General features: G+C 44.3%; 1 protein-coding gene and 1 long non-coding RNA gene across 5 annotated transcripts in view; one reads left to right on the top strand and one right to left on the bottom strand.

Annotated features, from left to right (window-relative positions):
- The window catches only part of SLC4A5 (solute carrier family 4 member 5), a 77,164-nt gene that overhangs the window by 17,138 nt on the left and 34,252 nt on the right, over positions 1-25,774 (top strand). For all 3 annotated transcript variants that reach the window (XM_081921275.1, XM_081921277.1, XM_081921276.1), the window contains 8 exons: positions 4,182-4,311; positions 10,709-10,869; positions 15,100-15,252; positions 16,072-16,167; positions 17,088-17,143; positions 23,193-23,350; positions 24,649-24,736; positions 25,572-25,726. In XM_081921275.1, the coding sequence (XP_081777401.1) occupies positions 4,182-4,311; positions 10,709-10,869; positions 15,100-15,252; positions 16,072-16,167; positions 17,088-17,143; positions 23,193-23,350; positions 24,649-24,736; positions 25,572-25,726 (997 nt within the window). The remainder of the gene's footprint in view (positions 1-4,181; positions 4,312-10,708; positions 10,870-15,099; positions 15,253-16,071; positions 16,168-17,087; positions 17,144-23,192; positions 23,351-24,648; positions 24,737-25,571; positions 25,727-25,774) is intronic.
- LOC309375591 lies at positions 17,174-20,189 on the bottom strand. 2 transcript variants are annotated; one of them, XR_014170968.1, is made up of 3 exons: positions 19,926-20,189; positions 18,974-19,132; positions 17,174-17,532 (listed from the first exon to the last, which is right to left on the bottom strand). It is a non-coding gene; the product is annotated as an uncharacterized lncRNA (long non-coding RNA). The 2 variants fall into 2 exon arrangements; XR_014170969.1 differs by having other exon boundaries at positions 18,974-19,135.

Below are 25,774 nucleotides of genomic sequence, written 5' to 3' on the forward strand. Positions count from 1 at the left end.
GTTTTGGGGGAACTGTAACTCTATGTGGGCTAAACTATCATGCCCAGAAATTCTTGGAGGGAAAGGAATGTGTTTTGAATGAGCTTTAAAGGCATGGTGTAATAACAGCCCAAGTATTAAAAACTTCTCAGGTACTCATTTCCCTTTGTCAGTTGTTAGAAGGAAATTGAAGAAGGAAAGGAGAGAGAGAGAGTGGAGGGAGATGGGGGTGCTGAGGAGAGGAAAAACTGAGGGCCCATCAACAGTAAAATCTTAAAGCAAGTTGTTGTTGTTGTTGAAATTTATATACCGCCCTTCATAAAAAGATCTCAGGGCAGTTTAATAATAATAATAAATTTTTATTTATATCCCATCCTCCCCAGCCGAAGCCAGGCTCAGGGCGGTTTACAAGTGGTTTAATCCACCAAACTCTCAAGGAAATCTGGGGACTGTTGTTTATTTAGTAAAGGTACTGGGAACCTGCCTTTCAGCAATCACACAAGGCTCTGTCGGGTTATTTCAGAGACGATGCCAGGCCAAATTGGTTCCTTAGTCAATGAACAGCTTCTTCTTTTTTAGTTTTTATTAAAGTTTTGTTTTGTTTTGTTACAATAAAAATAGATAAACACGGGAAGATACATTTGTTGTCTCCACTTTCAGTTTGTATGCTTTTTCAGAGTTTGATTACATTTAGTGATTTACATTTATCTATTTTGTCATATACATCTTGCATGAGGGAAAAGGGAGGAGGAAAGAGAGAGTTTTTTTCTATTGTCTGTTGCTAGTGTAGGGGTTTGTGTCAGCATCACATGGGTAGTCCTTTGTTTATGTACAGACATACCTTGGGTTGAGAACGCTGTGGGTTGCACATTTTCGGGTTGCGGACCGCACCGAACACAGAAGTACTGGAACGGGTTACTTCCGGGTTTCGGTGCTTGCACATGTGCAGAAGTGCAAAATGACGTCATGCGCATGCACAGAAGTGCTGAATCACGTCACGCGCAGACACAAATACAGCGCTGCAGGTTGCAAACATGCCTCCCGCATGGATCACATTCGCAACCTGAGGTCTGATTGTCTTTATTTCTTTTTATTGATACTGCAAGAGGTTGGGGGTCCCAAATTTGTTTGGTTGTGCTCTGTTGATTGCAGTGTGGCTTGTTTGTGTGTGCGGGGGGGGCGGGTAGGTTGTTGGATGAAGTTAGCCATACTGAGTCATATGCTGTTGGGGAGGAGAGGTTGTGCTGTCTTTTTGTGCGGTGTATGTGATAAAGGGAAGCCATACTGAGATGAAGGTGTCCTCCTTTGCTTATCCTCATGGCATTTTGAGTTTGTTGGTTAACTTCTCTAGTAGGGCTGTTTTCCATACATTTTGGTACCAGTGATCTATGTTCACTCCTCATAGCTCCTTCTAGTGTCTAGTTATGATATTTCTAGCTGCTGCAAGTAACTTATGAATTCCTTGTCGTGTGTGTGTGTGTGTGTGTGTGTGTGTGTGTGCGCTGTACTGTACTGGAGTTGCTTCTATTACCTGAAGCCCTGATATCCAGAAAGATTGAACTTTGGGGCATTTCCACCACATGTGGACGTGTGTGTCTATGGAAGTGCAGTCTCTCCGACATTTAGATGAGGTTCCTGGGTGTATGAGTGCCAGCTTCCATGTTGCTATGTACCATCTATGTATAAGTTTTAGGGTGAGTTCTCTCCCTAAGTAATATAAGTAATAAATTATTGTTATTGTTATTATTATTACTACTACTACTACTATTATTGGCTGAGATGGATTTAAATGGTGGTCTATAGTCTAGACCATTGGGTAGGGTTTAATTCATATCCTATGTCATGCTTCCTTGGTTATTAATTGTAGTAAGAGGGTTTGTAGAGCCTTGGAGTAGTATTTTATATATTGTAGAGGCCACCCCTTTACTCTGTCCCTCCATTGTTAGGAGTTTCTCAAAGCTAGTCAGTGGCCTGGTGGCTGCTGTTTTTGTAGCTGGGTTGTTTAGGAAGGCTTGTAGTTGGTGCTAGGGTCACCCAGAGTATTCAAGTGTCCCCTAGTTTATCTTGTATTTCCCATGTTGATATGGGTTTGTAATTTTTGTAAAAGTTGGTAGGCGATATAGCCTTTAGTTTGCCAGGTTTTCATTTGGATGCTTTGGGATTCTTGGTGGAATAGCGGGTGTTGGGCCAAGGGAATTAGTGGTGATGGGAATGGGATCAGTTTTCTTGCTTTTTCCTCCCATGCTTTAAGAAGGCATTGTGTGGATCCGTTTAGTGTTGTGGGAATTTCCTTAGTTTGTTTTGGAGGAATGGATTCCCTGTAGAGGGTGGGTGTTTCTGGTTTTATCTATCTTCATGTGCACCCATTGTTTCATTTCGTCTTCCAGGATGTATGGGATAATGTGATGCACTTTGTTTGCCATGCAGCCAAGGAACAGCCTTGTTGCAAAAAGAACAGTCTAGAACAGAACTTTCCAAACTTTTCATGTTGGTGACACACCTTTTATGCATCATTTCGTGACACACTAATTCAGTTTTACTAATAAACCAGCAGGCTGCCCACTCCCTTTCCAGTCCTGGGCGGGGCATGGAGCGCATTTGTGTGGCACACCTACACACCGCAGCCGACACACTAATGTATCATGACACACAGTTTGGAAAGCTCTGGTCCAGAACAACAGCATGGCTCATGGCCTCAGCTGGACACAGTGCCACCTATTGTTGGAAGGACAGTATAACAGTTAAACCTACACCACAATTTACAAAGATTACAGTGGATGCTCGGGTTACGAATGTGATCTGTGCAGGAAGCACGTTTGCGACCTGCAGCGCCACGTCTGCGCACGCACAGGTTGTGATTTGGCGTTTCTGCGCTAGTGCCGAAACCCAGAAGTTACCGGTACTTTCAGGTTCGGCGCGGTGCACAACCCAAAATTTCACAACCCGAAGGGTCTGTAACCCGAGGTATGACTGTACTGTAATTGGAGGAAAGGTATTGCAGTCAATCCTGCCTTAAATATACTGATGGGAGTTGTAGTCAAAAACAGCTGGAGGCACCAAGCTAGGAAAGGCTCTCACTACCACCAAAAGCAGATTAGGTTTGGGTTAGCTGAGCCCCACTGACAAGGTTCAAGGTGGAACCTCCAAAGAGTATATTAGCATTTCACCATAGCTACATTCCTTGCAACAAACCCTACTCTTTTACTTGATCTTTAATTGAAGAACTGAAGGGAGACAGACTTTCTGCTGGTCATCAGGCCCCTGCCTTGCCCTACCCTTCAGCCCGAGGAGCCTTTCCCAGACCATGACTTTGAGAATAGCAGAAGCAGCTGGAAAGAGAGTGGCTCAGGGATAGTTGAAAATAAATAAATTATAAGTTGTGTGTCCTTGTTTCTCATTTTGATCCTTTTAAATGGTTTTATATGTTTTGTGGTATTTTATGCATTGTGATTTGCTGTTATTTTTATTGATTAGTAATTATTTATTGTAATTGATAAGTGTAAACCGTTTAATTATTATTTGCTGATGTTTAATTTTACTGTTTCCTATTGGATTCTAATAGATTATTGAATATTGCTTTTTTATAATATTTTATTTTTCCATTCAACAATATTTTAACAACAAACTATAAATATAAACAAATTCAACCCGCTTTTTCTTTTACTTCGCTCCTCCCCTCTGTGTGGTTCCTCATTTTATATTGTAATCTTATTGCATAACCAATTCAAAACTATTTACAAATGTAACATTTTCGCTCCCTTTAAGTTATTTCTTACTTTTCATGTTTATGTCTATCCTGCTAGTGTTTTTAATTGTTTAAAATTTGTTTTCATATACAACATTATATGTTGTAGTCTTGTTGGAACCGCCCTGAGACCTCCGGGTATAGGGCAGTGTATAAGTTGAATAAATAATAATACTGAATATTGCTTTATTTCATATAAGTTGTTTATTTTAAAGTTATTGTGACTTTTTATGTTGGATCAGATTGTTACTATTAATGTTTTATTTTATTTTTATTATTTTTATGTGTGTTGGAAGCTGTCCAGAGTGACTGGGCCAACCCAGCCAGATGGGCAGGGTGTAAATAAAATATCATCACCATCTCTTCTAGATGGTTTTCTAGAGCAATTAAACTGAAAATTTGGAACATGTGAACAGCACCCGCCTGCCACTGATTCTCTTTTCCAATCTTGGCTCAGTGTCTCCGGCTGCTGAACGCCTCCGGTATATCCTGGGTGAAGATGACGACCCCCCCAACCCCACCCTGTTCACTGAGATGGACACGCTCCAGCATGATGGAGAAGAAATGGAGTGGAAGGAATCAGCCAGGTATGGGGAAAGCTGGAGGGTTTTAAGCAGCTGCTTCTCTTGGGTGACTCACACATTTTCCTCCTGAGGTATGCGCTCTTGAAGGAAGAAGGCCTTTGCTGGAGGCAGGCCATAATTTTTAAGAGAGTAGAACCTGGTTTGTGAGATGCCTTGATTCACAGTCTTCTTTGCCACGCTGTCACTTCTGGGCAAACTATTTTTTTTTTAAGTAATATTTATTGAAGTTTTAAAGGTTACAAAAAGAAGAGAAGAAAAAACACCAAACTAAACAAAAACAAGGCAACACATCACAATAAAAAAACAGAAAAATAGAAACAATTAAAAAACAAATCGAACCTTCCCATAACTTATCTTTCATTTGCTTGTTTCCTTGACCTCCTCACACCTCCCTTTTTTTGTATTCTAGTTCGGTTAGCTATTTCAGCAAATCCTTCCCATCTTTTCCGATTTTTGTCCTGTAATTTATCTTAATATTAATGTAGCTTTACTTTCCCTCCTTTCACCAATTAACAGTCTGTTGTTTCCTAAACCTTTGTAACATTTCTGCTAAAATCACATAAATTCATTCCAACATCATTCTAACATTCATTAATTTTACAATGTTTCTGTAAATAGTCTTTAAATTTCTTCCAATCTTCCTCCACCGACTCTTCTTCCTGGTCTCGGATTCTGCCAGTCATTTCCGCCAGTCCCATATAATCTATCACCTTCATCTGCCATATTTCCCGGGTGGGTAGATCTTGTGTCTTCCAGTACTTTGCAATAAGTATTCTTGCTGCTGTTGTAGCATACATAAAGAAAGTTCTATCCTTCTTTGACACCAATTGGCCGACCCACTTCTGGGCAAACTAAAAGCTGCAAAATATTATTTATCAGGGGTAAAAGGATTATTATTACCCTGTCCAGTGATCCAAAGTGTGGGTGTGTGGAGAAAGCTATTGAAAGCCTTCAGTCCTAGCCTGTTTCATATGCTCATTGCTTTCTGTTTTGCAACCAGAACAGAAATTAACACCCCGAAAGCTGGTTCACACATAACAGGAAACCATGGTCAGATTTTGTTGGACCAGCATGGATCCTTCATGGAGGGGAGGGCTATTGAAGGCTACCCGCCAGGAAAGTCCTGCTCTGCCTTCACAGTTGGAGGCAGCAATGCTTCTGAAGACCAGCTGCTGGAGACCAGAGGAAGGTGGGCGGTCCTGCTTGCTGGTTTCCCAAAGGTGTCTGGTCATCCCCTGTAAGATCATGCTACTGAACTCGATGGGCCATTGGCCTGATCTAGAAGGCTCTTCTTATGTTCTTAAATCCATTCTGCTGCTACTGGGCTCAGGCTTGGAGCTGATTTTGAGGGCTGCAGATTGGCCAACCCCGTTTAAGAGTTTCCTTTACCATTTCCTTCCTGCATGGAGGCTGCAGCCAACTTCAGTGACTTTCCCCTGCCATACACACACAGTTTCCCCAGTTGGCACCCAATCTCCTCTGGCCATCTCCCGCAAACTTAGAGCTCTCAGAGTGAGATCCTAAGCACATTTACTAAGAAGTAAGCCACAGTGAGGTTTGCTTTCAAGGAAATAGGCTGTTGAGTCTGAATTAAACATTATCTTGGCAGTGTACAAGTCACTTCCCTTAGGCCAGCCCCATGCTGATCTAGTAGCACAAATCTGAACTATGTGAATACCATATTTTTCGCTCTATAAGATGCACCAGACCACAAGACGCACCTAGTTTTTGGAGGAGGAAAACAAGAAAAAAATATTCTGAATCTCAGAAGCCAGAACAGCAAAAGGGATCGCTGCGCAGTGAAAGCAGCAATCCCTCCTGCTGTTCTGGCTTCTGTGATAGCTGTGCAGCCTGCATTCGCTCCATAAGATGCACACACATTTCCCCATACTTTTTAGGAGGGAAAAAGTAAGTCTTATAGAGCAAAAAATACGGTAAGTCACAAGAAAAAGCCACCTTGGTGTGAGCCCTATTTGCAGCCAGCAGTTAAAGAGTTAACTTTGCTCTTTTATTGCAAACCAATAAAGTAAACCTTTTAAAAGCCCCATAACTTTTATCAAAGTATTAGAGAGAATGCAAGATGTCCTTACTTTATTGAATTACCAGCTTACTAATGTTTTTCACACAAACGAAATCTACATGGAATTTCCTTTCCAGCTGAGGCTTTATAACCAGTCATTTTTTCATTATTATTATTATTTACTAAATTTCACATCCTGTGTTTGAGCAGCGGGGAGGGGGGAAGAGTCGGGGACTCGAATAGCAGGTTTGAGCCCAGCTGAGCCTCTCAATGGTGAAGAACAAAGGGATTTGTGGGTGTTTATGCCATGTTTAAATGGGATCAATGCCGTGAGGTCAGGCAGTTAATAAGATAGATTTTGATTAACTCTGTCTCCCTCTGCCCCACATGCCCCGCAGTGGCTCCAAGCTTGCGCCACATAATGACCTTGTCTAATGTGCTCCCTCAGTGCCAGGAGGGACGGGGCAGGCAGAACATTCATACTTGGGTTTTGTATTCAGAATAGCTCCTGTATATCAGAGCTGCCAAAAGCCATTTTCCTGTTGTGTGAAAGCACAAATATAATGCAGAAATTAAAACTAGGGAAATGTCAGGAAAACAGAACAAACTGCCATATGAATGCAGCCAATAACTCAAAATATTGGAATGGGAAAAGGCTGTTCCAGAGAACCAAGAAGAGGGGTGGTCCCTGACCGTCCGCATTCTAGGATGGGTGACCATCCGCATTCTAGGCAGCTGTGATAATGATTGTTTAAGAAGAATGTCTAGTATGGTTATCAAGGAGGAGGAGGAGATTTTCAAAAGCATGTAGTTTTCTTCCTAGCACACGGGTTAACAATGTAGAGACTCTGCTGGGCAATACTGAAAAGCCCCCAGAAAAGGCAACAGCCATGCTCTGGATAAACACAGCTTGAGTGAGCCCTACATAACAGAAACATCTTAATCCCTGGTTTCTAAGCAGAGCCCGTCCAAGAAAATTTTCTGAGTTAGGCAAAAGGCAAGAGAACATTGTTGTGCTTCTTGTGGGCTTTCCTATATAGACACTTGGGTGGCCGCTTTGAGAACAGAGTGCTGGACCAGGTGGGCTCTTGGCTTGATCCAGCATGCTCTCCTTATATTCTTGAGAGAGAGAGACATAGCTCTGCTCTAACAGAGGAGAATATTGTGGGAGAGAAGCTAAGGGCCTGTTACTGCGACCTCCCAGTGTAACGCTGCTTGAGGTGATCTCCAGAAGGTAGGGCCGTCCTGTCACAGCCGTGCTAGATTGCAGGTGCTTTCAGTGAATACATTTCAGTGAGTCCCAGAAGGTTGTGCTAGCCCCCAAACCCTCTTTGCATTCAAGTTCGGCTCACAGACTTCCTGGAGGAATATGACTGGCCACTGCGAGAACCGGATGCGACACTGGATGAGTCCTTGGCTTGTTACTGCAGTGAGACTCTTCTTACATTATTGCGTTCTTAAAAATCACATGTCCCCTATCATGTATCTATTATGACAGGGCAGGATACTGTCCATTGAACATGTGGAGATTAAGCCATCAAACACTCATACATTACTGTTTCCAGGGTGAGAGCGCTGTGCATTTCCTATTCTACAAACAAAATGCCAATGGCTGAAACCGTTCGAATTTCTGTACCACTGCCACAGTCCACAAGGCTTTCTGCTTGCCTCTCTTTGTCAGCATTTTAGCATTGCCAGCTCAGGATTTCCGCTCTCCTTGACTTAGGAATCCAGATCAGGAATTTAGCTGCAGGGTGCCTAGGCTTCGCTTCCCATAGTAAAAGGCTGGTACTTTGCAAATGAAGCTTTGGCAAGTCAAAATAGGAATTTTCATCCTCAGAGCCCGGCACCAATCAAAATGGCACAGTTGCTTTAAATAGAAAGCTCCCATCCTAGACAACCTAACTTGGGGCTTAGTCATACCAAAGGCAGATCTAGGAGCCACTGAAATTTGGGGTGCCAGGGCCTGCCACTGGCCACGCTTCCCTCTGCACTTTTCAGGCATGTTCTGTGTTTTCAAGCTCTGTGTCTGAGTGTCTTTTTTGCTCTGGAGCTTTCCCTGCAAAAACCCACTATTTAAAGCTGAAAAACAGCATTCTATGGAAATTCCAAATAAGGCTTGGTTTCCAGACCATTGATCATCTTGGTCGCCCTCCTCTACACACGTTCCAGCTTGTCAATATCCTTCTTAAATTATGGTGCCCAGAACTGGACACAGGACTCCAGGTGGCATCTGACCAAGGCAGAATAGAGTGGGACTATGACTTCCCTCGATGTGGACACTAGACTTCTGTTGATCCAGCCTAGAATAGCATTAGCCTTTTTTGCTGCTTCATCACACTTGATGACATCTCCCAGTGGCTTCAGAGAGATGGTAAATAGCACCTAAAGATATTGTGTTAGGACCCACAGTCATGGAGGCTGGTCCATTAGGACAAATGAGGCACTGGCCACTAAATGCCGTCTGCTCTCAGCCAGCCCCTACCCATCTGCCTGTTTCCTTACATCCAGGGCAGCAGAGTGACTCTGCCTGTCATTGGTTCTGACTCCACCTGCTGGTGGTCCCAGCCACCACTTGCCCACAGGCAGTGCAGCCATTCAACTCTGTAGTTCTCCAGCTAGTTGAAAGCTGAGAAACTTTCACAGCCTGCTCTTTGTTCTGGATTAAATTGCAAAACAGGAGCATATTTTATGAGCATTTATTAGGGTTATTTTGTTTTGCTCTAATAATTCTGAAGCAATATTATCAAGACAGGCTAAACATTTGCCTCTTTGAATAAAGGGATTTGCACCTTTGGCATGCATACCTGGTACAGAGGAGCGTAGAACCAGTGAGTTGGCCACATATCAAAGCATTCCTGAAGTACATGTGCTTTGAAATGTGTGTGCTGGGGGTGGGGAAAGGGAATGACTTCTCTGCCCTCCTTTGCCTAAAAATGGCACATCAACAAGCAAGAAACATTACAACTCACTGTAATGGTCCTACTTTCCTGGTTATATACAGCACTGCAATGCTAAGGGGGTAGGGATGGGGGAGTAAAAAGAGAATATTCATGTCTACACACCCCACTTTTATTTGTTATACTTGCATTTCACACAGAAAGATAATAACAGCCATGTTTAAAATGTGTTGCCTTTGACTTGTGGTGCCTTCTTCCACAGATGCTTTGGATCACAACTCATTATGTACTTCTGTGACACGGGTCACTTCCAGACAAACTGTTTTTTGGGCACTCATCCTGCACTGTTTGTACAAAGTGTGCAGGGAGGTTATTCAGCCTTTGTTGTGCAGTCATTCTGATTTTGGGCCTGCCAAAATGGAGCTCTTCTGCTGTTTTATTGATTCTTGTACACCACCCAGAATATTTTGGTCAATAGGCAATCTAGAAATAAATAAAACTTTAGTCCAGACTTTTGGACATACTGTTTTTAAAAGTACCCCCTCCCTTATGTAGGATCACTTGTAATGACTTCTTTAAAGCAGTAGTTTATAACTGAATGACAGTTGTATGGCGCTCTTCCAGATGACCTGTTTATTAAGCGTTCATCCTTATATATAGCCCAAAGTGGTTGTGTATGGCTATATGACATTGCTGTTTATTGAGCAGCACTCATTTGGATTTGTTTGCATGGAGGTTATATTCATCGCCCAGTATCTTCATCATCGTTCTAGTGCATTTTCCGGTTCCTTTTCATAACATAAAAGCATTGGGGAGTTGTTTCATTTTTGAGAGTGGACTTGTTGCACAGGGGCTCCAAATCCACTTTAATTGTGCAGCCTAAATTTGCTGGTGTACAATTTAATTATACGTATCTGCAAATTAGTGACAGTCTGGAAGTGGCCATAAATCATTAAATGGCTCTAGTACCAGCCATGCAACAGACGTATGATTTTGCTTAACAAAAAGATGACTACCCTGCATTGATTATTTGGTTATTACTATTGGAAACAACAACAACAACTATAGCAAATACTCTTAAAATACACTGTATGTTTTTGCAGTTTTATCCTGAATGCTGCCAAGAGTGAAAATCTCCCCAACAGCTGCCTTGCCTCTTAACAGAACTTAAGCATGCTGTTCCGAGAGACACTTACTGTGTGATTGCACACATAGATTGCACACATCTATATTGTTGGTGGCAACCAGCTCAGACCTCACACACTGAGCTTATCGGGTAGACTGAAATACAACAATAGGCTTACTCTCAAGGGGAGAGGGATTGCCCTAGCTATGCCTGGCAGGACAGCTTACTCTATGGCATTAATCCCTTCATGCATTAATAAGACATGTTGGTCATCCCACATGTGTATCATTTATGCTGAGCACTATTCATGTCTCATCTCCTTCATCTTTGTTTGCTCCATCATCTTTGTTTCAGGTGGATCAAGTTTGAAGAGAAGGTAGAAGAAGGAGGGGAGAGATGGAGCAAACCACACGTGTCAACCTTATCTTTGCATAGCCTCTTTGAGCTACGCACTTGCCTGCAGACGGGTACCGTGATGCTCGATCTAGATGGCTACTCCTTGCCGCAAATAATAGGTATGAACCTCAGACATGCAACTATAAGCACAATCCACTCAGAAGCTGCTGAGCAAATCAATGAGGCATTCGGATGTTATTGGTGAGATTCCTGCATTGCAGGAGGTTTGACAAGATAGAATCATAGAATCATAGAGTTGGAAGAGACCACAAGGGCCATCGAGTCCAACCCCCTGCCAAGCAGGAAACACCATCAGAGCACTCCTGACATATGGTTGTCAAGCCTCTGCTTAAAGACCTCCAAAGAAGGAGACTCCACCACACTCCTTGGCAGCAAATTCCACTGTCGAACAGCTCTTACTGTCAGGAAGTTCTTCCTAATGTTTAGGTGGAATCTTCTTTCTTGTAGTTTGGATCCATTGCTCCGTGTCCGCTTCTCTGGAGCAGCAGAAAACAACCTTTCTCCCTCCTCTGTGTGACATCCTTTTATATATTTGAACATGGCTATCATATCACCCCTTAACCTCCTCTTCTCCAGGCTAAACATGCCCAGCTTCCTTAGCCGTTCCTCATAAGGCATCGTTTCATAAGGCACCCAGATGACCCTGGGTGCCTTCCAACTCTATGATTCTGTGATTCAACCAATAATGAGGGGTGGTGTCAGGACCATGAACTGTAATGTATTTCAGTCAATAGGAAGAGTCCAAAGAGTCCTTCATCCTATTCTCACTGTGGCCAACCAGGTGCCCCAATGGGAATCCTGCAGGTGGGGCCTGAGAACAGTGGTCGTCTCCCCACTTGTCATTCCCAGCAGCTGATTTTCAGAGACATTCTGACTCAGACAGTGGAGATAGAACATAATTGTGGCTATTATTATTTATTAAACTTACTCAACTCTATTTTTACAAAAGCAACTCAAAGTGACTCACAACAAGCAGTAGCTATTGATAGCTTTATCATCCATGAATTTGTCTAATCCTCTTTTAAAGCTACCCAGGTTGGTGACCAATGCCATGACTAGTCCAGTGTTTCCCGAAGTGGGCAATACTTTCCCCTGGGGGTGCTGGGAGGGATAATCCAGGGGGCTGTAGTAGCCTGGGTGCAACTGGGGGGCATTGAATAAAAATACGGAGGCAGAGGAAGCATAAAGAAACAAGAGAATAAAATTTTGAAAAACCGTTCATACATGTTTCATCTATTGTGTAATGACGCTTAACACCAGATCAGGCGCTGTTGCAGGATGGCAAAAAACACCTCTCCAGTCCTGCTGGAGGCGTGGGGTTTTCCTGGGCTTGGGCGAACCCTTTTTGGCTTCCCCCAAGCCCAGGAAGTGGATTGCAGCTTGCCTATCTATTTGGCCCTGGCAGGGGGATTGGACTGAGCCGGCAGTCTTTACTCCAGTCTGCCCCATGGCTTTTAATAAATAATTTTATAATTTCAAGCTTCAAGGTGCCTTATTTACAACATCTTTCTTTACTATGTTGTAGGACATAGGGAGAAAGTAGAGATACATAAAAGAACACAAATTTATCACTTCTTTTTTTGTTTGCTTAAAGGAGGTAGATTTCCATGGGGGCACTGAGTATTTTATTTTTTCTGAAAAGGGGATTTTATTGTTTGTGTGGCTACAACCCTTTGTCCTCCAGAAGCAGCCATGGGCAGCAAACAACAAAGTAATAAAACAGTGCAATTAAAAATAAAACAAAAACTTCTTTAGAAAATTTAAAATAACTAAGAATATACTTTTAAAAATTAAAATGTTAGGAACATCTAATAATAAAAAAAACCACCAGTCACATACTGTCACAGCTAATAATTTCTAGGTTGCTAGGCGTCTTTCAGTCATCAAGTATCTGGGTGAATGGGAATGTTTTAATATCCCTCCTGCATGTTAATAGTGAGGGGGACAAGCACACCTCAGCCAGGACACCCCACAGATGGGGAAGCACCATTGCCACATATAAGTCCCTGTCAGGGTCAGTGGGTTAGTGAAATCACTACCAAAGTGGCAAAATCCTGAGTTATCAGCATGTACTTCTAGGAACTGGGTGGTCAAATATCTTTACCAACCATACTAGCACTCAGTAATCCATTCTAAGTGTGACTGTGAATGTAATTATTATTATTATTATTATTATTATTATTATTAATTTTTACCCCACCCTCCCTAGCCAAGACCGGGCTCAGGGCGGCTAACAACCAATAATAAAAACAAGTTAATTGAAATACAACTTAAAAACAAGATTAAAATACAACATTAAAAAACACACACACACATTTCTTAGTCTCTTGACATGCTGTTCATCCCAAATAGCCGATAGATAGCTAGATGATAGAGATATAGATAGATAGATATAGATAGATAGATGATAGATAGATAGATAGATAGATGATAGATAGATAGATGATAGATAGATAGATGATGATAGATAGATAGATAGATAGATAGATAGATAGATAGATAGATAGAGTGGTGCCTCGCAAGACGAAATTAATTCGTTCCGCAAGTCTCTTCGTCTTGCGGTTTTTTCGTCTTGCGATGCACGGTTTCCCATAGGAATGCATTGAAAATCAATTAATGCGTTCCTAGGGAAACCGCCTTCAGACCAGGTCCGGGGACAGTCTGTCCCCGGACCTCTTCTGAAGGCTGGGGGGGCGCGGGCTTCGCAGCAGCGCTACGAAGCCCGGCGGCTGGGGCAGGTGTTCCCGCCCCCCCCTGCTTCGGAGCAGCGTTCCGAAGCGGGGTGGCTGGGGCAGGTGTTCCCGCCCCCCGCCCGGCTTCGCAGCAGCGCTACGAAGCCCGGCGGCTGGGGCAGGTGTTCCCGCCCCCCCACCCCGCTTCGGAGCAGCGTTCCGAAGCGGGGTGGCTGGGGCAGGTGTTCCCGCCCCCCCCGCCCGGCTTCGCAGCAGCGCTACGAAGCCCGGCGGCTGGGGCAGGTGTTCCCGCCCCCCCACCCCGCTTCGGAGCAGCGTTCCGAAGCGGGGTGGCTGGGGCAGGTGTTCCCGCCCCCCCGCCCGGCTTCGCAGCAGCGCTACGAAGCCCGGCGGCTGGGGCAGGTGTTCCCGCCCCCCCACCCCGCTTCGGAGCAGCGTTCCGAAGCGGGGTGGCTGGGGCAGGTGTTCCCGCCCCCCCGCCCGGCTTCGCAGCAGCGCTACGAAGCCTGGCGGCTGGGGCAGGTGTTCCCGCCCCCCCACCCCGCTTCGGAGCAGCGTTCCGAAGCGGGGTGGCTGGGGCAGGTGTTCCCGCCCCCCCGCCCGGCTTCGCAGCAGCGCTACGAAGCCCGGCGGCTGGGGCAGGTGTTCCCGCCCCCCCACCCCGCTTTGGAGCAGCGTTCCGAAGCGGGGTGGCTGGGGCAGGTGTTCCCGCCCCCCCGCCCGGCTTCGCAGCAGCGCTACGAAGCCCAGCGGCTGGGGCAGGTGTCCGGGATCTCTTTTGAAGCAAGCGGCTGCGGAGAGACGCGATCTCCCCGCAGCCGCTTGCTTCAAAAGAGGTCCGGGATCTCTTTTGAAGCAAGCGGCTGCGGAGAGACGCGATCTCCCCGCAGCCGCTTGCTTCAAAAGAGGTCCGGGGGCAGCGGGAAGAGCTGCCCCCGGACCTCTTTTGAAGCAAGGGGCGGTGGGGAGAAGCGATCTCCCCGCCGCCCCTTTCTTCAAAAGAGAAAACCCGCTGTCCCGGGGCAAGCTTCGTTTTGCGAAGCAAGCCCATAGGGAAATTCGTCTTGCGAGGCAACTCGAAAACGAAAAAACCTTTCGTTTTGCGAGTTTTTCGTCTTGCGAGGCGTTCGTCTTGCGGGTTACCACTGTAGATAGATAATAGATAGATAGATGATATAGATGATAGATAGATAGATAGATAGATAGATAGATAGATAGAGAGATAGATAGATAGATAGATAGATAGATAGATAGATAGATAGATGATAGATAGATAGATAGATAGATAGATGATAGATAGATAGATAGATAGATAGATAGATAGATAGATAGATAGATAGATGATAGATAGATAGATAGATAGATAGATAGATAGATAGATGATAGATAGATAGATAGATAGATAGATAGATAGATAGATAGATGATAGATAGATAGATAGATGATAGATAGATAGATATGTAGATAGATGGCCAAATGGATGGCTAGATGGATGGCTAGAGCCTTATTTGGCACTAATGAGGCTTATGGAAGTGACTTTCCCCCTCCTCCTGTGGCATCAAGGATTGTCACAGTTAAGAGCATGGGGTGGGGTGGCCCTGCAGACCAGTAACATGTATGATATCTCCCTCCCAGATGATGTCATTGAGAAGCAGATAGAAGACGGCCTGCTGAAACCAGAACTGCGTGAGAAAATAAGCTACGTGCTCCTGAGAAAACACCGTCATCAGACCAAGAAACCCATCCACCGATCACTGGCAGATATTGGCAAATCTGTCTCAAACACAAGTGAGTGCAGGTTGCCCAGCTTGCCATTCTGCACAGGCAAGGTGGAAGAGACACATTTGCAGTGGTAGTATAGACAGAGGTTCATCCTGGGTGCATTCACACCCATAATTGTATTGTTGTTGTTTTTGCATTTGTATCCCACCTTTTCCCCCATACAAGGTGGCATACAAAGTTCTCCTTTCTCCTCATTTAATCCCCACAGGTAAAGGTAAAGGACCCCTGGGTGGTTACGTCCAATCCTATGAGGGAGGTTGGGCTGAGAGGGAGTGACTGGCCCAAAGTCACCCAGTGAGCCCCGTGGCGGAGTGGGGATTTGAACCCTGGTCTCCCAGGTTCGATTCTGACACTCTAACCACTGCTCCACACTGGCTTCTTCTGTAGGATCATATCCAGATTCATAATGTAGGCAATGTATAGAAACATTTCACACATTAGGTAGAGTGAGGCAGCTGCCTCAGGTGGCAGATGCTGGGGGGTGGCAGTGAGGTGTTAGAAGACAGAGATGTCCATGCCAAATGCCCTACCACCCTACGCTCCCTTAAGCCAGCCTGCTGCACTCGGGGGAGGACACTGCCCTGTCAATGGTGCCCGTCCAATCAGCTATGGTCTATGGAATGGGGAGAGGTGCCATCTTGTCCTTCACTTCAGCTAGGAAAATGGTTTTCATGGAGTTGCATGCCCATCCAAAAACAGAGGCATTGAGGCAGTGATGAACAATTTGTTTTGTTCATTATCTCAAAAAGAAAAGTGCAAAGTGCAACCTTTTCAAGGTGTCAAGCTGATCCTCTCATTTCTAATCTTCTTTCTTCGTGTTTGCAGATCGTAGCCCTGTCCGGAGTCCAGCTGCAGGGGCCAGCCTTCATCGTTCGTCAGAAGATCTCAGAATGAGGCAGAGCGCAAGTTATGGGCGATTACGTGAGTTTTCTTCCAGTTCTTCCTGTCAAAAAATGGTGGGAGAGAACTCAGCAGGCAGGCCCTGGCATCCTTGTCCTGATACACTTCTGCACAGGTGCATATCCTGTGGTACCAGGATAGCAGGATGGTGGAGGAAAGCCATGATTTCTGGTGCTGAGCATGAGACCAGGTGCAGTGAATTTCCTTCAATTAACCACACCAGTCGTGATGTTTGAAACACCTTTCACTTGGTCAGAATAACAGCAGCTGCTGGGGAACCACAAAAGTGGACTCCACAGGCTTGTAAATTGCACAGGCTTATATGGAGGCATTTCCTTTCCTGAGTTTTACTAGTACATAGAAATTAAGTCACGTAACTAGCAGAGGTTACAGTTAGATAACTAGGCAGCCGCCTTATCAGGCAGAGCAAAAGTAGCATCTCAGGAGCAGCGAGGAAGAGCAGGGCCATAAAACTCATCAGCAAATTCCTTCACACATCTTCAAAGACCACTTTTTCCTTTCTTTCAATACCCCCTCCTCAGCATGGTTTTGACACTTTCTTTTTAATGCCTGTATATTGTAAGCTATCTATCTATAAGTTTTCTGCCACATATGCAAATTGGTGGTAACAATGAATGTGTTGCAGAAAATGTGGTTGGAGGTCTTCTTGGGCTATGAAGGGATTGTATGAATATACTCAGCTCCCCAAATCAATCTTCATTTATAGACTGCCCTGATTCTATCTAGTTTGAGAAATTTTGTGGTGGTATACTCAGGGTTGGGTTGTAGCGGCTTCTTGGTGAAGAAATCACATCGAGGACAGACAACATAAAAGCCTGAATCTCTAGCCAGAATTTGCAGAATCTCAGCTCTCAATTTTTTAAACAATAAATAAATTATATTTTATCATATATGGCTGCATAATGTGTTTACTCCTTTAGGTCATGCACAAAGCCGAAGCATGAATGACATCACAGATACACCAAGCACAGATCAGGTAGGAAATCCCAAACACTAAAATCTTTTCTTTTAGGTTTCCAACCCCTAGGACCAAATGTCAGCCACGAATGTAGTCATTGGCTTCCCAAAACGAGAACCAGTTGCAGTTTTCCTGCATGTGTGTTCTTTGTCACAATAAAACAAACTTGAAATTGTTTTCAGAACTTCTCATTGCTGTGCAGGATGTACCTCTTGTGAAGGATTCATTACAGTGGTCTTCACATGTCTTAAAATATGTGAATACATTTGTTTCCAAAGTAGAGGTGTCTTGTTGTCCATGGTAAGGACAGGCTCCACGGTGCAGCAGCAGCAGGGTCAAGTGGCCTGCTTTCAGCAACATCAGAAGGATGGCAGGAGGAGGGAACAGATTAAAGCAGGAACTGCTTTCTGAAAGGTGCAACGAAACAGGTTCGAATTTAAAAATGAATCTGTGAAATTTGCACTTTCTAAAATGCTGTGAAAACCAAAACGCAGTCATCCTTCAAAATTTGCACTTATTCAAATTTTGCAGTGCAATTCTCCAATCAATTGGTCTGTTCAAAAATGAATATATTAGGGGAATGTGTGCATGAAAGTTAAAATATTCACAAAAATAATGTACAAAACTGCATCACATTAAGAAAATTGCTTGCAAAAATGCATTTTAATCAAAACTGCCAACAAAAATATTATTGGGATAAATTTGCACCAAAATGTTGGTGAATTTTCATGAAAATTTAATAATAATAATAATAATAATAATAATAATAATAATAATAATAATAATCACAAGTTGCTGCAGAATCTGGATAACTTAATTTATGATTTGGAAAAATAGGAACTGAGAGAACCAGAATTGACGGATTCCCCCCCCCATCCCTTTTCATCCTAATGGGGAGGGGGGATTTGGAGTTCACTCTTGAGCAGCCATGTCCATTGCATTGGGAGTGGTGGCGGTGGCAGCTTGAGCATTGACTAGCAGCTGGCAGGGCTAGTGACAAGAGTTCGTGAAAGGAATGGATGTTCTGAGGAATGTAAATTCAAATGACATTTCTTTCAGAAGCTACCTCCAACATGAAAATAGGGACATTCTGTTCTATTATTGTTGTTGTGGTTGTTGTTGTTATCATACCCCACCCTTCTGATTGGGTTCCTCCAGCCACTCTGGGCAACTTCCAACATACCGTATTTTTTGCTCTATAAGACTCGCTTTTTCCCCTCCTAAAAAGTAAGGGGAAATGTGTGTGCGTCTTATGGAGCGAATGCAGGCTGCGCAGCTATCCCAGAAGCTAGAACAGCAAGAGGGATTGCTGCTTTCACTGTGCAGCGATCCCTCTTGCTGTTCTGGCTTCTGAGATTCAGAATATTTATTTTCTTGTTTTCCTCCTCCAAAACCTAGGTGCATCTTGTGGTCTGGTGCGTCTTATAGAGCAAAAAATACGTTATATAAAAACATTAAAAACACTAAACGTTTTTTTAAAAAAAACCTTCCTATACAGGGTTTTGACAGAAATTCAATAGGGGGACCATGAAAAAGCTTTGCCTGAGAATCATAGAATTTTAAAATTGGAAGGGACCACTAGGGTCATCTAGTCCAACCCCCTGCAATGCCGGATTATTTTTGCCCAATATGGGGCTTGAACCCACAACCATGAATTAAGAGTCTCATGCTCTACCAGCTGAGCTATCCAACACAACTAATGCCAAATTCTGTCAAAGGCACTGGCACTGGCAGCAGGGGGCAGAATTGTGAAAGTAGTGCTTTGGGGTCACCTCCATAGTTCTCCACAGTAAGTATTTGTTTTGACACAAAGGGAAGGGCTGTAGCAGCGCATCTGTGGCAAAGCACCTGTTTTGCATGATGCAGAAGGTCCTAAATTCCATCCGTGGCATCTCTAGGTGTGGCTGAGAGAGATCCATCAGAAATCCTGGAGAGCCTCTGCTAGTGAACTCCAGACGATTGCTCTGACTCGGTATCTGGCAGCTTCTGAATGCAAGTTCATGTCTCCTGCTTGAAAAGTGGGTGTGGGGAGGGTTAACCTGAAGGCATGCAAAGTATTTTGCTCCCAAAAGAACACTGGTCTTAATCAGCCTAGTATGGCCACTACAAAGGGACTTTTACATGAAGTTTTACATGAAGCTTAGAGGTTGCTCCTAACTCCTGCTCTCTGCTTATTCCAAAAGCTTTGTTGGCTTTTTTTCCATTATGGATTTAAAAGATTAGTAAAAAGGGGGGTGGCAGCAGTGGGTAGGAGGGAGAGCTTTCTGCCTTACTCACATGCCTCTCCTCATGCCAGCATATAGATTATAATAAACCTCAGCCTGAAGTTTATTGAGCCTTTTTAGGCTAATAATAATGAAACAGCCAGAAAAGGACAAGAAGAGTCTTGGGCATGGATCTGTTAAATGAGGTTTCTATCCACCACTTCATCCATATCTCGCTCTTCTGCTGCAATGGCTTCAATGTTTGCAAAGAAGAAAGAATTCCACAAAGGTGTTTTATCAAAAGCTGAAATCTCCTTCCTACAGAAGTAATAAGATCAAAGAAGTTCTCTCCTTTGTATCTCAGCACCCTTCGGGTGGGGGGGGGATTTCTGGATTCCAAGATCCAAGTTGGGAGCAAGATCCAAGTTGGGAGAGAACCCCAGTGGAGCTTTAAAATCACAAAATATGCATCCGTGTGGAAATCTAGGCTGTTAGACCTTTAAAATATGCTCCTTCAAGTTCCTACCAAAGTTTCCCTGTTTCCCCAGCATAGGAAAAAGATCACATGTATGGTAAATTTAAAATGGTTTACTTACTAACTCTCCAAAGGTCAGGTTTATGTGCTTTTCCATACAGCATTCAGAAAAAGTTGCACAGGCAGTAAAACTTAGCTTGCTTAGAAAGTGGTAAAAGTTCCTAAACTATTGGTATAGGAACTCAAGAGAGGGTTGTTAAAGCCATGTGGCTGGCAGGAACAGCTCAGAACTCCTCACACACCAAAGTTCACGTGTATACTGGAGGAGAACAAAGGCTTGATTACCTAGTTCCTCCCAAGATAAGGGGAAGTAGTCATAGCTAAGCCTGGCAGGACAGCTTACTCTTATGGTATTAATGCCTCCATACATTAATTTGACTTAAGCATGTTGGTTATATGAGGCTGGTTATCCCACACATTTTATGTTTACTTATGGGATATGTGATCAAGATGATGAACTTAGCATAGCATTGTGGTTTAGAGTACGAGCTATGAAAACTTGTAAGACACTGAATCATGTTACTCAGCTATGAGCTCTCTTAGTAGCCCTACTTAAGATGCCAGTTCTCACTTATGACATCTGACCTCCTGACTGTGAGTTGCTGCTGCTTACGGGGAAGGAGAAGAGGAAGTGGGAGATGGCCAGGAGATTGGCACCATCAGAGTCAATCCAGCACTCCTGCCAATGCCTTTGCACTTCCTCCTCTTGTTCTTAGCAAGCAGCAGTGACTCATCTGTTTGGATGGATGTCTCCAACACACCACCCGCTGCTGGCTGGAAGAGACCCTTGTCTGGAATCCTGGTGAACTGCTGTCAGTCAGGGTTGGCAGTGTTGAGTTAGATGGATCAATATAAGGCAGCTTCCTTGTTCCTAAAATATAAATATACTGTGATGTTCTGTGGTGGGCATATGGGGAGGACTTAGCAAGGGAAGTGGTGGGTGCTTATACAGTCAAGTTCTGGCACTCTGGATTAATTTCATACTCTTCAGGCACAGTCCACAGGGATGTTCTACCACTGAAGCTCCACTGGATTTAATGACAGCACAGTAGAACTTCCCAATGAACCACTAAAATTGATTTAAGTCTGCCTATACCAATATGGCGGCCTCCAGAATTTTGGACTACAACTCCCATCAGCCCTAGCCAGTACAGCTGTGCTCCCCTAAGCACCCACATCTTATGATTTTGCTGACTGGGGCTGATGGGAGTTGTAGTCAGGTCAGGCCAATTTAGGATAATTATTACAATGACACTACAGCCATATAGTCTACCTTCAGTAAGGATGGATCTGTCAGTGTCACTGTTCTGTTTCCCAGATTTCCAATCTTAAATTCAGTTCTCCACATTTTGCAGCAGTTTGTGAATTTATTTATTTTTAAACACTCATGACAATTGATCAGCATTTTACTGCAAATGTCTTCTAATAAACAGTTTCATATGCAGTTTTGACTAAAATAGGCATTTTTGCAAGCAATTTTCCTAATATAACACATTTTTGTATGCTATTTTCACGATATCTTCATGTTTGTGCATACTTTCCCATAATATGTGCATTTGTCTCTGTTAAATATGATTTCATTTGACAATATTTATAGTTTCTTTTTTGTTTTCCTTTTAAAAATATAATTTTATTAACAATTTTAACAATAAGAACAACAAATAGAAACTATAAACACCAAAACTGGATTTCCCATAGTAGTAACATAGTACATACACAGTAACCAATTTGGTGTTAAGCCAATATAACATACAAAATCAATATATGCATTTTTGTAAACTTTTTTTGGTTGGAGAACTGAATTGCACAGTTTTGATAAGTGTGAATTTCAAATGACAGCTGTTTTTCAGTTTACACATTGTTTCAGAAGGTGTAGATTTGATAGGTTCAGCTTTAGATAAATGCTGAATCAAATTTCTTCTCCATCCCCAACATTCAGCAAAACTACTGAGAATCAAAACTAAGATGGCTGGAACCCAGTCTCCAGCAACATTAAATAAGTACAAAGCTAGGCTTTCAAGAGGTACAGCTACTAAACAGATTAAAATTATGTAAATTGGCATAATGGCTAATAAATAAAAACACTCTCAATAGAGGATGTACTAACCACATCACTGAGCGACTTTAGCATTTGTCGAGGGCAGCAGATTTGCTGTAGAATCTGAGGGGTGAATAATTTGGAACTATTGTAAACATTGAGAGTAATAGCTGAGGTGTAAAACAGGAAATCTGCAGAGGTTGGCACAGAATTGGATTTGGAAGTGACTTTTGCAGTGGGAACTGCTCAAGGCAAATTTCACAATGACCACTGCCCACATCAAAGGGGGGGTGCCTTTTGCACAGTCGTGCGCAGCCCCCCCTCCCCGATCCCATGTGGCTCCCGGCAGTACAGCCTAGATACCTGCCCCCCCCCGGACACCTGGAGGTAGCCGCCTACCTCTGCCAGTTACCCAGTCCCAGCTGGGGGGAGGGCGTAGCCAGGAGAGAGTTGGCCAGGTAAGGGGAGAGACTGACCAGCCCACACAACTGTGGGCGGAACTTACCTGGGAGTTCTCAGTCGGCTTCAGAGCTTCTCCCACCCTGCCCTCCCTTAGTTAAGCCTTCTTTTGCAGGTTAACCTCTTCTCCACAGGTACGCAGGCGCTTGTACATTATGGTCGCTGTTGAAAGGCCGGAAAGGAATTCTCCTGCATTGGCAGGTTTTGCCTTCCCCATAGCAAAACGTCACAACTTTGGCGGTTTCAGGCCTTGGGCGGAATCCTTTAGTCTATCTTCCCTAAATTGGGGACGGTGGCGATCTCAGGGTTCCCCGTTAAAGGGGTTGTTTTGAGGGGAGGCATTGGTCATAAGCCGTTAGGTTGTCATTGCTTTCCCCTGCGACGGTGGCGAAATGGGGAGCGGGCTCTCTGCTTGAACAGACGTTCTCCAGAGCCAGCCCAATCCCCACATAAGGATAACCCTGATGTTTCCCAGAACCCCGGCCGGGGACTGGGAGGGATAAACGCCCAATGTCTAAGCCAAGGTCTCCCTACAGCTGAAGTTTTAATAGAGTTGTGGCCAAATTTTAATCCCATAAAACGTTGTCTTGAGTCATTATTCCACGTGAGTGTCGCCCATGGTTGGGGGGTCTCCGCCTGCCCATGCAAATGGAAATTACCACAGATCCTACTGCAGCCACATTGTGAGTTTTAAGAGTCCCAGGCGGATTCTAAGCAACGTGTTACCCCGGCTGGCAAGGAGTTTGCTCTTGCTTTGACTCGGGCAGAAAGAGACAAATCGAAAGAAGGGGTTCACTGATCTTTAGAGAAATGCTTTTGTTTTCCTCCCAGCTCAAAAACAAATTCATTAAGAAGATCCCCAAAGATGCTGAGGCCTCCAATGTCCTTGTGGGAGAAGTGGACTTCCTGGACAAGCCATTTGTAGCTTTTGTCCGGCTCATTCAGTCGACCATGCTGGGTGGAGTGACAGAAGTGCCTGTCCCAACAAGGTAGGTAGATGATTAAAAGGAGGATTGTGGCCCTGCCCAGCCCTACAAAAAAATCAAAGGCAGGGGGAGAGGTTGGCTGAAAGTGAGGCCTTCAGAAGGAATGCCTTCTGTCCCTGAATATGCCTGCCATTTGGACACCATCCCATGAAAGTACACCCTTTTGTTGGGATTCGTTTTGATGATCATTCTCAACTCTGCTTCCATTTTTCTTAATTTGCTACATGTATATTTATCTCCGGGACGCAGGTGGCGCTGTGGGTTAAAGCCTCAGCGCCTAGGACTTGCCGATCGAAAGGTCGGCGGTTCGAATCCCTGCGGCGGGGTGTGCTCCCGCTGCTCGGTCCCAGCGCCTGCCAACCTAGCAGTTCGAAAGCACCTCCGGGTACAAGTAGATAAATAGGGACCGCTTACCAGCGGGAAGGTAAACGGCGTTTCCGTGTGCGGCTCAGGCTTGCCAGAGCAGCGATGTCACGCTGGCCACGTGACCCGGAAGTGTCTCCGGACAGCGCTGGCCCCTGGCCTCTTAAGTGAGATGGGTGCACAACCCCAGAGTCTGTCAAGACTGGCCCGTACGGGCAGGGGTACCTTTACCTTTACCTTATATTTATCTCCACTTTCTTCCATCACTGCACCCAAAGCAGCAATACACAGTTTGCAGGCAGCCATCCAACTGTACACTGACCAAGCCCAGACCTGCCAAATATTTGCATTTAGCAGAAAAATGACCCATCAGGAGCTACTGGTTTTTATTTCCCAAAACTATAAGCACAGATAATTTTTTCTGTGCTATAGAATTAAGTCTCAGGGAATTGATGCAGCTACAAGCAATAGTAATTTCTGCATGACGTGACTGTAAGTGGCCCATTGTATGTACAAAACACCAAGGTAGTGTTTCAAAGCACATCTAGACAGCAGTAGTGAAATTAGCAGGCATTATAGTCCCATTTTGGCAGAGCAAATCTGTCCGAACAATATAACTTGCATGTTAACTATTGAAAGGAAAATAACACCCAAGGAGTTCAAGATGTTTTAATTCATTAGGAGAAGTCTAGGATAGAAGCCTCAAAAGGGAGCAATAGATAGAAACTGTTTTGCTAGTACAGCTTTCCCTAATTTGGTGCCCTCCAATTCTCATCAGCCACAGCTGATCAGCCCCAGTCCTAAACAGCTTAAGGGGGCCATGTTGGGAGACACTGAAGTAGCGTAACTGTCATTTAAGCTGGGAGCAGCACAGTGAGATGGCTTGCATATCATCATTCATGCTTCATGAGTTTGCTTTTTTCCCCTCTTTAAACCAGATTCCTCTTTATCCTCCTGGGTCCCACTGGAAAGGCAAAATCCTACAATGAAATTGGCAGAGCCATCGCCACCCTCATGGTAGATGATGTAAGTGCATTTTCAATGCCTTCGTAGATGCCTCCTCTCCTCTCCATGGGCGGAGCCAAGGGGGGCAGTTGCCCCCCCATCCAAGTACATCAATAAAAATACCTAACTGAGGTTCTGCTCCTCCCCCAAAAAAAACATTAAGCCTGCCCCCCCCTAACAAAAACCTGGCTACACTCATGCTGCTCTGATGTTTTATTGAGGATGTCATGCAAGAGCATAACCCATGGTCAGCGTTACAAAAGGCATATTCTGTACCTTGTGCAGAAAGGTGGTGAACACGTGGCCAACTCTGCAATGGAACTGAAGCAAAGGGTTCAACTAAGTCAGTGAAGGATTTCTGCTGGCATGACACCTCCCACCTCCAGTGCCCTTCCCAGATCTGCTCCAGAAAGTTGGGGGGGGGACCCTAGCACAGATCTGGAGAGCACACAGGTAGAGGGGGGGGAGTTCCATTACGCAAGTGGAGACTGGTTTACACATAAGAAATGAGGCTCAGTGTTATGTACTGAAGTTCTCACCCTGGGCCAGCAGGGGGATACTGTAGATAGTTTTTACTCAGGTCCACATATGCAAATAAGGGATCGAAAGTGACGTTCAGTGATTGGATAGTTACAGAAAGTTGTTACAGTAACGTTGTACTGGAGCTCTATATAAGCAGGCTGGCTGAACCCTTCAATTCAGTTCTGTTCTGGCCTCTGCATAAACAAGAGCTGTTTGAAGAATCGCTGTGTCGTCTGATATGTTCACCCACAACCTAACACTCTCCATTGTATTCCACTGCATTTTCTCGGGTGGTACTTGTCCAGATAATTCCTGTTTTCACTTTTACTTCCAGCTGTTCAGCGATGTCGCCTACAAAGCTAGAGACAGAGATGACCTGATAGCTGGAATAGATGAGTTTCTGGACGAGGTCATTGTTCTGCCGCCTGGAGAGTGGGACCCAAACATTAGAATAGAGCCACCCAAGAAAGTGCCGTCTGCTGAGAAGAGGTAAAAGGGAGGCTCTTTTCAGCAGTAGTCCTGATGAAAGAACCTCAG

Source organism: Podarcis melisellensis (genome assembly GCF_964234715.1).
Source record: "Podarcis melisellensis genome assembly, chromosome: 8".
Lineage (NCBI taxonomy): Eukaryota > Metazoa > Chordata > Lepidosauria > Squamata > Lacertidae > Podarcis > Podarcis melisellensis.